Here is a 15,556-nt window from a genome sequence, read left to right as displayed (position 1 = left end):
AATAAAATTATTGTTTTTTTCTTTGTTTACCAGAAATATGTTCTTTCTTAATCATGCGACTCTGTTGTCAACCCTTGGAACCAAAATATCAAATGCACCCTCTATTGGAGCGTGTAATAGATCCACATATTTGTATGTTATTTTTTTTAAAATATAGCTAGCTTTTCTTTTACGCTAGGTATAGGGGTATCATATGACCGCTGCCTGCTAATTTGTTATGACGTTAAATTTATAAATACATTGTAGTTTGAATCGTTACGTTTAATTGTTTGGCTTTTCTGTACCGTAAGTATATATATATATGAGATTTAAACAATTTGAGAATAATTTATACCGAACTTTTATATACCATGAAAATCTATGAATTTTCAAATGAAATAATTTTATTTTAATTTAGTTGTCAGAAATAAAGCCGTTGACAATTAAGAAACTTATAATTGTTTCTATATAGTATGTATAAATAACACCTGTCATTGTAAATCACAATTGATACAAATTAATATTCACCCGGTGTTAACGTTGCTGTTTCACATAGTTATCATTAAAAACCCTGCAATTGAAGAGAAATGTTATACAAGAATGGATAATGTATTATTCAAGAAACAATCTTGCGTGAAATTTAATGAAATATGATATTTCTCATTTTGCACGGTGGCCCTATTAAGTGACAATAAGGTTAAAGCTCGTCTACCATGGTCTGTTAATCACTTATCAAGTGGTGTCTGTTAATATCACAATACTTTGTGCATCGCAAAGGTTAACTTTCAAATGTAACACATGGGTCAAATTAATTTGTTATACGGTTTAATATTTGGGGCCGTTCTCATATTTTTATAAAGAAAAGACAAATCAAACAAATTGAATAATAGGTCATTGATCTTTTTGATCATATTTGTTAACGGCTGTAACCATTCAAAATTGATTCTGAAATAAATGTAAACTATTGTTTTGCGTATTTTGAAATCAATTCTAATAAATAGATATATAATCATACGATCCTATTTACGAAATTACGTAAGAGTCAAATTTCCCAGGCCGTCGACTATATATGCCTCTACAATGTCATTTTTAAAGGACATTTTTTTTTTCAAATATGGGACTCTGTAATCAAAACCTAGCATAAAAATACCATCTTCGTCCTGTGTTCTATTCCAGTGAATTCTTGGTATTGTATTGTAAAACAGTGTCCATATTTGGATGCATTTCTTCTTATTTACGCTAGATGAAGGGGTCTTTTGGGACAGTGGATTACAGGTGTGGTCTTCCATAGACTCTCATAATTAGTTTGAAATCAATTTTGATATGCGGAATTTATTCTTTCCCATACGTACATGTATTCTTTATTGGATCGAGAATATTGAACTCGTCATGCGTGTATTAATTTAATCTTTAATTTTTAGATATCCTTTTGGTGCCCCAACAGGCGTGCCCTTTCCCTCTATAGAATCGACCAGAAAAGCGTTTAAAACTGAGATTTTTTTTTAAGGTCGAGAACAGTTTTGTTGCCTTGACGCCTTGTACAGCACAAACTTCAAAGAGTATTTTAAGTGCGATTTTTGAAACTCATCCTACTATCCTTCATTCTTGTACTAAGCGAACGTGTAAGTACAATTTGGTAAACGGTTCACCTGAATAGTTGTGTATTTCACAAAAAGTCAGTGCTGATTAGATACTACCTTACAGAAACCCTGGATCTGCTTTCTGTGTCCGTTTAGGTCTGCTTCAGGTCCTCTAGGGAGGACCCACAGCTGACGCGGGTAAACTCCAGGCTGACGCAGACCAGAGCGGACTTTGAAAACATATACCGGGTCCGGAATAACTTATATACCTGTCAAATAAAATAATCGATGAAATAAGTTGTAGAATCAGAGCGCCAACCAATCAGATCTCTATTTGAAAACCCATTAATTGTAATCGAATCAAAGTGCAAGGTAATATTAATGTGGTTATCATTTAATACTTGTTAAAGATTAATGTATATGTTTTTTATTAACATCTATTAAGTTGGCTTTTTTCATTCTGTTAAGTCTAATTAAGGCGTATATGGACTTCAAACTGCCCTTCCTATGTCTAATTACGGTGTATATGGATTTCAACCCAACCCCCTAATTACGGCGTATATGGGTTTCACCCCCCCCCCCCCCCCCCTTAACGGCGTATATGGATTTCAACCCCCGAAACCCTCACAAAGAATAATGCTGAAAACAAACAAAAAAGTAAAAATAAAGTTATATGCACTACGATTTAAAGTTATAAAATTAAAATAAAAAAAAAACAACAACATATTATTATTGATTCTTTCGGACAATCTTTTGATGAATATTATTGATAGTCGGGCTTGTACATTATTTGTAAATTCAGATAAGTCTAATAAAAGCGGTTTCTTAAAACATTTATTGATTTGTTCTTGATTAAAATTTGTATCAAAATATGAATTTAAGTAAAAATGATAGTGACTATCAATAATTTTCAGGCTCACAATTATTACCGATTCGTTAATTATATATTTGCTCTAAATCTTTCTTTTAACCTTTCCTTTTACCTTTATTCAATTGTCTTGCAAGTAAACACTTTTAAATATTTGTCAAAGATTATACATTGTAAAAATGAAAGAAGCTATTGTTGTCAATTTTAATTGATTACCGAAAATCATCCATCTGTTGGTAACATATCTATTTTGAATCTTTTTGATTTTTGGGGTCCGGGGATGAATAGAGGCTGCATGCATATGGAAAATTTCACGAATTGAACTACTTTTTAAAATCCATTTTTGTGTTTATTAAAAGAGGCATTTCTTCGATTAACAAATAGCAGGCGCAAATCTTTAAAAATCAGATGTGGAAGGAATCCGAAGTCAAATATGGGTAGAGTCTGGTTTCAAATGTATGGCACAAAAATATCATTTTATGTAAACATATTTGTAGATAGAAATTTAATTCTTCATTCCGCTCACATTATAATTTTGTGACATCGTCATTTAGCATTTTTTGTTAATCATTAAAATATGGGGCCTCATGAGGAAGCTTATCCCTGGAAACTTACTGTTGGCCAACTTTATTCTTGCTATGTTGTTATTGGTTTCATGAAAATGTACTTAAAATACACATTGAAATGGTTACAAAAATTAGTTGTTATCATACAGTTTATTGCTGTTTAATTCCGAAATAAAGTTATCCCAAATAAAAGTTAACTCACATTTAAAACACAAGTTACAACATATAATATTGTATTAAGTTTATTTTGTAATAAAGATTTCTCTTTTTTCCCTTAAATTATCTTAATTTGGAAACAAAGGAAGTAAAAAAAAGATTGCAATATTTCGTCGGGTTAACTACTTTGTTATTTTTCTCATTTATTTTAGTCGCTTTTTAAGACAGATGCAAGGGGCGTTTGTATTATTATAATTACTCTTTTATTTTATATGCATGATGCAAATATCAATATTGCTTACTAAAAAAGAGGTGCGTGAAATGAAATTTAATATTTCTTGCTTGACAAGGTGCATTATTTTACAACAACAAAGCGAACTACCACGGTCTGATAATCACTTGTTATGTGTACCTGTGTATACTTCTTTGCAAATCGCAAACGTTTTACGTGACACATAAATGAAAATTTTCGACAAGACTTACAATGTTGATATGTCGTTATCTGCAGTACTTGTCCATTTTTATACGATATTTCAAAATTTGATTGACAAAGTACTGGGATATTTATAGACACCATACAGGCACTTAGATACTTTGATAATATCATGAAATGTAAAATATATGATATACCGTTATAATAAACAATCATTATTGAATATTACTTTTTGTATTCATTTGACGTACCCAGTATTCTTTTTGATGATTTAAGGATGATAATGATATTTTTGTTATCTACCTGTACAGTTCAGAAAACAATCAAAACAAACCTGGCTATTTAGTAGAAAAAAAGGGAATTTCATAAAAGTGTAGCAAATACAAAGATATAAAAAGGAAAGGAGTGTATGCTATCAGTTATTATTTAATTTGTCATAATAATCAACTTTAGGCCTGGAAAAATTTCTAAATGAAAACCATTAACATTAGTAAAATGTTATGGATAAAAATAGTTCGATATTCCTTTTTTGATATCATAAATAATATGACAGAAGATTGTTTCCTAGCTCTTGGAATCCATCAAAGCAGACAATAGGCGAGTTGGGGGTGTTGTGTAGTATGAGTTTGAGTTGCTTGTTAGGGCCCCGCAAGGATTTGCGGGTGCCCTATAGTAATCACTCTGTCCGTCCGTCCTTCTGTCCGTCCGTCTGTCACTCTTCCGTCCACAAATTTCGTGTTTTTTTCTAATAACTTTTTTTATGGTTGCCCAATCAAGTTCAAATTTGGTATGGTAGTTCAGTAGGCAGAAATACATATTTTGATGCTAAGTTTGGTTCTCTATGTCTTCTGGTTTGGAGCTGGGGTGGTGGGGTAGATTCCCAACTATGCATAAGAATGAATGGGCAAAGAGAGATAACTGCTGAGAATGAATGGGCAAAGAGGGATAACTGCTGAGAATGTTACTATTGTATACATGGAAGGCTGTGCAATATTTGTCCTTTGGGATTAATTAACCTTCCACACTATTTTATTTTTTAATTATTTATTTCATTTTTTCTGCCTTAATGCTGTTAATTTTAACAGGTAATCAGATAATAACCCCATTCTGTCATTTATGAAAAAAAAATCTTATTGTAAAGAACTATATATGATAAGAGTTAAATTTGGCCCCCATTATTCGCCATTTTTTAAGTGTTTCGGGTACAATAAAATGTTAACTAATTTTTTAGAAGAGTTGATATAAAATATATTTTTCATCTGTTTATTTGATTTATTTGCACTCAATGGCATTATATGACGTCAGAAGTGACGCCATTTTTATAATTCAATCAAAATCAGTCAAAAATTGACATTTTTCTTATCTATTTACTAATGGGAAATATAGAGCGCATGCTTGAACAAGGAATTTTTTTTTGTCACTTATCAGTCGTGGCTAGATACATCTCTGATCAAAATATTTTATTTGTTCAAGAATGCGCTCTATGTTTTTGGAACGAAAAACTGCTTGAAAACAAGCTGTTTTACGCTGAAAATGCAAAAATGGCTGGAAAAGGTTGTCTTTATAATGTTATATTTCTAAATTGTGGGCACTTGAACCAAAATGAATATTATGTAAACACATCACATATATATCTGTACTAAGAAAACAAAGAATGATAGTAAAATGATGATGTTCATTTTAGGGGGCCATTTTAGGCCCTTATCATATGTAGTCCTTTAGAAGAAAAGGATGAGAGAGCAGAACAATTAATCCCCTGGGATTAATTATCTTGCCTGCTGCAGAAAATTTAGAGGCTTATCTCTATCTGTCATATCAAGATTAATGAACACCTTCGTCTGCACTGATGTTTGTTTTGAAGCAAATTAAAGTCTCATTCCATGAGCTGCACCGTTATATTTTTACCTCTAAGTGTAAAGGATGGTATTTAATAAAGAATATATTTCATTCTAGTCCAAATACTTATATTCTGTAAAATAAAAAAAAAAATATCTGAATTACAATAAATTTTAAAATTTTTTTTTATTAGATATCAATTTCTTGATTCTTTTTTTTTCTTTTTTAATGGATGTTTTGGTGGTGTTGTTGTTTTTGGTTGGTATGTTTATATTAAAGGAAACTTCAGAATAGTACCTGAAAATGTTCCTTCTGTAAGCCCTGATTAAATTCAATAAATGGATGAGAGCAGGATAATTAATCCCCTGAGATTAATTATCTTGCCTGTTTCAGAAAATCTAAGGTCTGTCTTTATCTTTTATATGAATTACCGTACACATGTGTCTGCGAGTGATGTTTTTTAACAAATTTTATTTCATCCCATGTTAACCCCCTTTATCCCATGGATATGACTCATTGGATATTTTTTTGATATCCCATAGTTGTGACTTTACAATGGGATTTGCGTAGGCATAATGAAGTAAAATAATGTGGAGTTTTATAAACAGTGTAAACATTGATTGTGGTGTATAAAACATGGGATAAATAGAATCTCATATGATTTGTAGTATAATATGATTTCTATCCAACTTGTGTGTTTTATCCCCTCACTATTAAGGCTCAAGAAAAAAACCCACTTTAATTGTTGGATGAAAATCATATCCAACTACAAATCATGAGATCTTGCAGTTCTTTACATCTTATGCCGGGCATTTATATTTCATCATTGTTAATATAAAGAGGATGGAATTCAAAGTTTTTTTTCACTTCTCTATATTAATTGTCATAGCGGGGCCCTTCCTGACTGGTCAGTTTTCTAGTTTGTTAAAAAGTTCAAGATAATATCTTTGAAATTCATAAAGTTTAGTTTAATAACACTGAATATCTATAAAATAAAAATATTTGATTTGAAAACTAATCTAGTAGTTTTTTAAGGATGAGGTAAATAGACATATTAGAAAACAGGGAATTCTGACTACATAACGGAAGACGCAGTCAATTTCTTACATATTCATTGAATATAACAACGGTTACTATATTGTACAACTATTTTGAAGCCAGAGACCAATTCGAGCAAATGCATAGGATTGTGCGCTCAATATAGTCTTAGTTTTGATCGATATAGAATTATTTTACGTAAAGTCAACACCAAAAATCACAATAGACACTGCCATCTATGAGTGTTGTAAACGATTTTAGTATTGCTTCTTATATTAACAAGGAAATTCAAGAGGATAAACAATACATTGTTATTGCTAGAGGGATGCAGACAGGTCGTTATTTACTAGATCGTTTGTAAGCATTTTAGTCTTGTTTGTTTTCGTATGAGTTATAATCGAAATTTTCAGAATAGTAGGGACTTGTCTATTTTATTGTTATTTACACATAACGCGTGTTATTTGCTGTAGTTTTAACTTACTGAATATATCAAATGAAGAGTCTGAAAAACTCAGTTGAAACAAGCTGGTAACATGTCTATTTAAAACCGTTATTATCCATACCACTGACAACGCAAAGATATATTATTAGTCATATAAACAGAAAAAAAGTATAGTTTGCTGTACGTAATTCTATCTGATTTTATTAAAAGAAGAGTTTAAAACACATTCAGCTGCAACAAGTATGACGTCTTGTATATTAAAATCCGTCGTAGCTGTGACGGATCATCAAACCCACTTAGAATACCAAGATTCTTTTGGCGTTTGGTTGCAGCAATGAATTTTAAAAACGAAATGATGTGTCACCGTATACAGGTTTTCGCTTAGATTTTGCCTAACTGAAATGATACTACATATCAAATTATATACACAAATACCAAAATTTCATAAGATTACATACAGCAAGTATTTTGTTAAAATAAAGTCAACACAAATCCTCTAACAAAAGGGTAATCTTTTAACGATGATGGAACTGATAGTTGGCTTTGAAATACTTTTGTAAAACAACAATAAAAGTATTTTAGAAAATTAATTATTGTTGCTGCTTTACATACTCATATTAAAAAAGTTTTAAGTTCAGTCATCCAATACTGGTATTAGAATGGCGTGTGTATCATACAAATAACGATGTTGCGTAACATGGAATTTAATGTTTCTTATTTTGCACGGTGTGCCTATTTAGCGACAAGGCCCATCTACTATGATCTGGTAACAAATTATCAAGAGGTGTCTGTAAATATCCCATTACTTTTGAATCGAAAATGTGTAATTTTCATAGGTACATGAAATACATGCATTGAATTGATCAGATGCAAATACCATAATTAGGGTTAGATCCCATTATTTGGCATTACTTGGCCATTGGTATAAGATAGTTTTAAATATAAGATAAATATCAGTCTTGCAGATTTCTCAATAGAATAGGCAAGTAAAACAGATTGAGTAACAGAACATATATGTTAACGGCTGTAACCATTCAAAATTGTTTCCTAAGGAATGTTTAGACCAATCAGAAGCGCCAATATCTCGTCAAACTATATATTTAATGTTTTTTCGGAAGATTCATACAAAGCAGCATTTTTTCGATTTACATCCTACATTTTGTAGTAAAAATATTAAAGAATGCATGTACAATTGGTATTCAGAATGATTAACCTGTGTGTAACACTGTCGGATAATCATGCCAGTGCAAATGTGGCAATTTTGCATCCTCTTCAGACGCAAATATGTAAAAATCTATGTATACCAAATGATAGAACATTGTGTAAAGAATATATAAGCACTTTTGTTTTAAGGTCGGTAGCGGGTTTAAAATTGTGCGCCCTCTGCGCAGGGTATTGCGCATTACTGTTGTAAAAAACAGATTTAAAGTAAAATGTTCAATGATACAGGTTATCATGTAACGTTTTTATTTCAGAAAAATTACTTATCAAAAATTTTTTTTAAGTGAAATGAATCGTTAGAATAATGTCAGAAGTATTTAAATTTTTCCCTGCTTCTTCAAAATTGACGTTATTGTCGTCGGAGTCACCGTCTTAGGATGACGTCAGTTGAGACTCTGACGTAACAATTGAAAAGAATTAACGTCGTGCATTTTCTATTACAGCGTCAATAATTAAAATCAAAACTATAATTTGCAAAATAAAAACATATACGCGACCCTTCTACGTTCTGTGTGAGTGGAAAACAACAATTATGTTAGTAATTGTATTTATGTGTTGAATGCTATAATTTTTATTTGCTGATTTATTGTATTTTTCATGTTTATGTTTGATTAGATAAGTTGCATTTCTTTCCCGGGCCTTGTAGAGGTCGTTGGCCATATTATGTAATTTCCCTGCAGTGGTCACTGTCCATGTCTATTTTTAGCCCAAATTCCTAGTCTAAAAACCTCCCAGTGACCTATTATGTAATTGCTAAAAATTCCATGGTGTAATTCTCCCCAAATTTAATTTAATAGCCAATCAAATTAAGCGATACGATCACGTGGTTTGATGCGGTCAGTATCTGACCAGTGAGAGTAGGGTCATTCTGTCTTCATCTATGAGAGTGTTAGCACGAGTAATGTTTTGATACACTAGGTTTTTGAAACGCAGTTTCTAGTTTTTTGTTGTATGCGATATCGCATGATTATTTCTGCTGGTTCCGATTGGGGTACAATATGTAAACAATGAGTATTTTAAATGTGTGCGTGATTGGACATTCTTACATCAGAAGATTAAGAGATTATTGTATGCAGACAGAAACAGACAATCTGAATTTGGACCCTAAAGTGTTTAAAGTATCATTTAGAGGAAAAGGCGGTTTAAGATTAAGCAAGCGTGTCTTCAGGGCGGAGATTCTGCATTTTGACTCAATTTCTGATGTGGTGTTTTTACAGATTGGTGAAAATGATATCTGTGAAAGTACAAACAGTGAAAAATTAGCTAGGGATATTATATCTGTTGGACAGTATTTAAGAGATGGTGTTGGAGTAAAATTAGTGATAATAGGCCAGTTAATTCGCCGAATGCAGTTTGCATCATGCCAAAATTTTAACGTCTTTGTGGTTCAGACTAATGAACATTTGAAACGTTTTGCTGAGCCCCTTGGTGGAATTTATTTCTGGGGACATCGGGGGTTTTTGGAAGGAATTTCATTATTTAGGCCCGGATGGTGTCCATCTGCTGTGTACCCCTGCCGAGGACCAGCCCATGAGGAAGTTTCGCCGCAGCATTAGGAATGCGGTGATCCTGCACTCAAAAGTTTTGAGGCCAGTATGATTTTAGATCTTATGTGCTACCACTCTAGAATAATGATATTCAATGATATGTGAATATATATATCCATATTTATATATATTTACATTTTATTTGTTTTAATTAAGACAGTGTAGGGGCAGTTAATGTCTTAACTACCTGAAATTTAAATGCGTGATTTTTTCATGTTGATGAGTATCAGTTCAAGTTTTACCTTTCATTTTGAACTAAGCATTTTGGCTGGAACTGATAAATTTTATGTTTGGTGAGTTTGCATACTAAAATATGATGAAGGAATATTGGGTCTGTGTTACCCATATGGCCAGTGGGACATGTTTCCTTCCAATTATGAATTTAATGTTAATAATGTTATGTAATTAAAGTCATGATGGACTATTTAGTTACATAATGTTTGAATCTACATATACTAATAATGATGAAGGAACATTGGGTCTGTGTTACCCATATGGTCAATGGGACATGTTCCTTACAATTATGAATTTAATGTTAATAATGTTATGTAATTAAAGTCATGATGGACTATTTAGTTACATAATGTTTGAATCTACATGTACTAATAATGATGAAGGAACATTGGGTATGTGTTACCCATATGGTCAGTGGGACATGTTCCTTACAATGATGAATTTAATGTTAATAATGTTATGTAATTAAAGTCATGTTGGGACTATTTAGTTACATAATGTTTGAATCTACATATACTAATAATGATGAAGGAACATTGGGTCTGTGTTACCCATATGGTCAGTGGGACATGTTCCTTACAATTATGAATTTAATGTTAATAATGTTATGTAATTAAAGTCATGATGGACTATTTAGTTACATAATGTTTGAATCTACATGTACTAATAATGATGAAGGAACATTGGGTCTGTTTTACCCATATGGTCAGTGGGACATGTTCCTTACAATTATGAATTTAATGTTAATAATGTTATGTAATTAAAGTCATGATGGACTATTTAGTTACATAATGTTTGAATCTACATGTACTAATAATGATGAAGGAACATTGGGTCTGTGTTACCCATATGGTCAGTGGGACATGTTCCTTACAATTATGAATTTAATGTTAATAATGTTATGTAATTAAAGTCATGATGGACTATTTAGTTACATAATGTTTGAATCTACATGTACTAATAATGATGAAGGAACATTGGGTCTGTGTTACCCATATGGTCAGTGGGACATGTTCCTTACAATTATGAATTTAATGTTAATAATGTTATGTAATTAAAGTCATGATGGACTATTTAGTTACATAATGTTTGAATCTACATGTACTAATAATGATGAAGGAACATTGGGTCTGTGTTACCCATATGGTCAGTGGGACATGTTCCTTACAATTATGAATTTAATGTTAATAATGTTATGTAATTAAAGTCATGATGGACTATTTAGTTACATAATGTTTGAATCTACATGTACTAATAATGATGAAGGAACATTGGGTCTGTGTTACCCATATGGTCAGTGGGACATGTTCCTTACAATTATGAATTTAATGTTAATAATGTTAGGTAATTAAAGTCATGATGGACTATTTAGTTACATAATGTTTGAATCTACATGTACTAATAATGATGAAGGAACATTGGGTCTGTGTTACCCATATGGTCAGTGGGACATGTTCCTTACAATTATGAATTTAATGTTAATAATGTTATGTAATTAAAGTCATGATGGACTATTTAGTTACATAATGTTTGAATCTACATGTACTAATAATGATGAAGGAACATTGGGTCTGTGTTACCCATATGGTCAGTGGGACATGTTCCTTACAATTATGAATTTAATGTTAACATGTAATTAAAGTCCTGTTGGGACTATTTAGTTACATGAATGTTTGGATCTACATGTACTAATAATAATGAAGGAACATTGGGTCTGTGTTACCCATATGGTCAGTGGGACATGTTCCGATTATTATGAATTTTATGTTAACATGTACATGGATATCAAAATCTGTGTTGGTATACGCTTAACTATCAGGTCAAAATACCAAGTACATGGTTGAAATCATGTTAATGCAAAAGTTATTATGAAAAAATGCTTGGGTTAGGCTAATCATATATGTGAAAGGATAGGATTCATACTTATTATTCTTATTATATATTTAGCCATTATGCCACCCAAAAAGAGAGCCAGGAGAGATGATGTAGCAACGGGAGGAGTACCACCACCAACACCACCAACTGAAGTACATAATGGAAAAAAAAGGCAAAAAAAGAACCCGAAAACAGGCGGAGACTGACACTGTCAATGTGCTATCAAATCTTGATTATGAACTTCTGGCAAAAGAAATTGTAAACCAACAAAAAGCTGCTAGTGAGAAACAAAACATCGGTGAAAGTGTTGGGCAACCTCCAATGGTGAATTCTGTTGAGGATACTGCACCAGTAATTGGGGAAGCTATACCGGCCGCTGCCACAATTCCTGCCTCTGCGGCTGCCACAATTCATGCCTCTGCACTGGGAACATTACTGGATAATGTGTTCACAGGTGAGCCCGCAGGCAATTTATCTCAGAGTACGGGTAGTAGTTATGCATGCTTTAGTAGCCCTCAAATTCACTTATCAGATTGTGTGCCTCTAGGAGCATCAGTTTCCTCCAAACTGAAACTTAAAATTTGGAACAATGAATTTGTTGACTTAAAAAATTTATTGCCGACCTCAGGAAATGAACCCCTTTCAATTGTGGTACAAGCGGGGAAAATTGAGCTACAACAAGCGGCTTCACATAAAACACCTATTACAATCCATCAATGGACAGTTGCTTTTCTGGTATTCAGTACAATTTACTTACAGAAATTTCCCCATGAGGCATGCAATCTGTTAAAATACATGTTTACAATTACGGAGATTCAGAAGCTTCATGGGGACCAACCCTGGAGAATGTATGATGAGTCATTTAGGAAAATAAGAGAGACATCCCTCCTGCCGTGGGAGAGAGTAGTAACAGAGTTGCGACTTAAGGTAGCCTCTGTGGGTTTAAAGTCTCCTACCCAATTCCAAGCTTATAATGGTAAACAGCAGCCCTTTCGGGCAAAACAGTGCTACAATTATAACAATGGGCAAAAATGTAACTCCCTACCCTGTCGATTCGCCCATACTTGCCAAGCCTGTCGTGGACCCCACCCCCGATTTCAGTGTAGAAACATGTCATCCAAATCTATCACATCAAACAGGAATGGCGCTGGTTCTTCCAACTCCAGTAAACCCGTTAGGACTTCACAATGAACTATTAGGTTATGAGGCAGATGACTTAAAATTGTTAGTGAATGGCTTTACATTTGGGTGTAGATGAGGCTGTGTTAAGTCCCCTTCCATTCCTCCTCCTCATAATCATAAGTCTACATATGAGCACCCAGAAGTTATTGAAGATTACATTCATACGGGTTTAAGTAAGCAGAGGATAGCTGGCCCATTCACAAGACCCCCTTTACCTCTTTTTAAAACTTCTCCTCTGGGGGTTGTACCAAAATCCGAGCAAAACAAGTTTCGAATCATTCATGATTTATCCTTTCCTGCTCAGGACTCAGTTAATTCTAATATACCTAGGGAATACTCTCAGGTTCATTATGTTTCAATTGATACGATACTCAGTTTGTTGCATCAATATGGGATGGGTTCACTTATGGCTAAAACAGATATAAAGGATGCCTTCAGAATAATCCCCATGAACCCAAAGGATTATCATTTTTTGGGTTTTACTTGGAAAGGTCAGTTCTACTACGAACGCTGTTTGCCACTGGGGACAAGTAGCTCTTGTCAAATATTTGAGAAGTTAGGTACAGCTCTTCAATGGGTTACGTTAAACAAGCTAGAAGCAGGGGGTATGTCTCATATGTTGGATGATTTCTTTTTTATTGGACCTCCTCAGTCTGAAAAATGTAAAAATCATTTGATGAATTTGTTTGATTTATGTGGAAGGATTAATATTCCAATTAATGATAAGAAAACTTTCTGGCCAGTAACATGCATCACCATTTATGGTATTTTAGGTTGATTCTATTGATATGATGAGTCGGCTGCCACCAGAAAAATTAGAAAAATGTAGGACTCTTGTATATCAGTTTAGTAGGCGTAAAAAGGTTACTTTGCAGGAGCTTCAATCATTAATTGGAGTCTTAAATTTTGCTTGTTTGGTAGTAGTTCCTGGTAGGGCATTTTTACGTCGTTTGATTGACTTGACTATAGGTGTGAAAAAACCTTATTATCAAAAAAAAATTTAATAATGAGGTAAGAGCTGATTTAGCCATGTGGCTAGATTTTCTTCAAAATTTCAATGGAAAATCAGTTCTTTTTCCAGAGGAATGGGAATCTTCAGATGTCACGCGACTATTTACAGATGCTTCTGGTTTTGTTAGGATTTGCTGCTGTGTTTGGTTCAAAATGGTTTGCTGATGAGTGGACACAAACTCTACCTTTGCAAATTGCCGTAAAAGAATTGTTTCCAATTGTTTTGGCTTTGGAAATTTGGGGTTCAGAGATGGCAAATAGAAAAATCTTATTTATGTCAGATAATATGGCAGTGGTAGAAGTAATCAATAAACAGTTCAGTAAGGAAAAGTGCCTCATGCATCTACTTCGGCGTTTTCGGATAGTGGCAGTAACACATGCTGCACAGTTAGGCTATTCTGAGAGTTTTATTCAGCATTTAGGCCGCTGGAACTCCAATGCATTACACATATATATTAGAATACAATCGTTTCAACTGTAATTATTTGTATCTACATTTTTTCTTACCCATGCAGTTTATTTATAGCAGGCCAGTGATTAACTGCTGCTATTGATCTGTACCAAAAAATGTCCTTATGTTTGTTACTTTTTCCATAAGAGAATCTTGTGCATAAAATAAGGAGGGTGTCTCAAATTAATTTTGTTAGTTATAGTATGTTTACAGGTGTAGTAATGTGTAATGATAGGTCAGTGTTTAACTGCTATTTTTTTAGTTGCACATTGTGTCTTTAGAAATTGTTAGTACAACTTTATAGTTAGTCTATTAGAGTGCCTGCGGGTTATCACCTTGGAATTGCCATTCATGTTACATTTGTACGGGTTATAGTATAATGAATTATATGCACTTATTGCCAGGTCAGTGTGTAACTGCTGGTAAGAGTATGCCAAGTCAGTGTTTAACTGTTGGTACATTTGACTATAAACTGTGATTTGTGTATGTGTTCATATCAGCATCAACAAGTGCACAACTCACCTTGGATGGCACAATGGAATTGCCAATTGTCATTATGCAATTCACATTTGGTGGCATATTTTATTTTTGAGGTGCCATCTTTTTGCTGGTTTAGTATATATTGTATATAATTTTGAACAAAATATTGTTTTTCTGTATTTTAAGGGGATCAGCATATTGATAAGTTATTTAACATTTTGTGTGAACAGTTTTGGGTCTGATCCCCTACTATGTTGTTTATATTTTTCTTTACTTTCGTCATTTTTAATAAATGACATATTTCATCATGCACAAGTGTTGAGTTCATTTATCAGAGAGCAAAAACGGAGCTGCGGTGAGGTTGTGCAGCATGAGAAAACATAAAACAACAATTATGTTAGTAATTGTATTTATGTGTTGAATGCTATAATTTTTATTTGCTGATTTATTGTATTTTTCATGTTTATGTTTGATTAGATAAGTTGCATTTCTTTCCCGGGCCTTGTAGAGGTCGTTGGCCATATTATGTAATTTCCCTGCAGTGGTCACTGTCCATGTCTATTTTTAGCCCAAATTCCTAGTCTAAAAACCTCCCAGTGACCTATTATGTAATTGCTAAAAATTCCATGGTGTAATTCTCCCCAAATTTAATTTAAT

The 15,556-nt window shown here is 33.0% G+C and overlaps 2 protein-coding genes across 5 annotated transcripts in view; both read left to right on the top strand.

Moving 5' to 3' along the window:
• Positions 1-15,556, top strand: part of LOC117689995 (serine/threonine-protein phosphatase 6 regulatory ankyrin repeat subunit B-like) — a 568,848-nt gene that overhangs the window by 365,094 nt on the left and 188,198 nt on the right. Inside the window, exon 4 of one of the 3 annotated variants that reach the window (XM_066068487.1) lies at positions 1,487-1,601. The exons of the other annotated variants lie outside the window; for them this stretch is intronic. The gene's annotated coding sequence lies outside the window, so the exon portion shown is untranslated. The remainder of the gene's footprint in view (positions 1-1,486; positions 1,602-15,556) is intronic. 3 annotated transcript variants of the gene reach the window in all.
• On the top strand, positions 8,719-15,245 carry LOC105319310 (uncharacterized). Of its 2 annotated transcripts, none has more exons than XM_066069300.1 (2): positions 8,719-9,708; positions 11,848-15,245. In XM_066069300.1, exon 2 carries the CDS (start codon positions 11,935-11,937, stop codon positions 12,964-12,966), a length of 1,032 nt encoding a protein of 343 aa, XP_065925372.1. In that variant the 5' UTR covers positions 8,719-9,708; positions 11,848-11,934; the 3' UTR covers positions 12,967-15,245. The 2 variants fall into 2 exon arrangements, with proteins under 2 accessions (XP_065925372.1, XP_065925373.1); XM_066069301.1 differs by having other exon boundaries at positions 8,719-9,712.

Source organism: Magallana gigas, chromosome 8 (assembly GCF_963853765.1).
Source record: "Magallana gigas chromosome 8, xbMagGiga1.1, whole genome shotgun sequence".
Classification (NCBI taxonomy): Eukaryota; Metazoa; Mollusca; class Bivalvia; order Ostreida; family Ostreidae; genus Magallana; species Magallana gigas.
The sequence above is the reverse complement of the archived record's forward strand: the minus strand, read 5'-3'. Positions and strand labels throughout refer to the sequence as shown.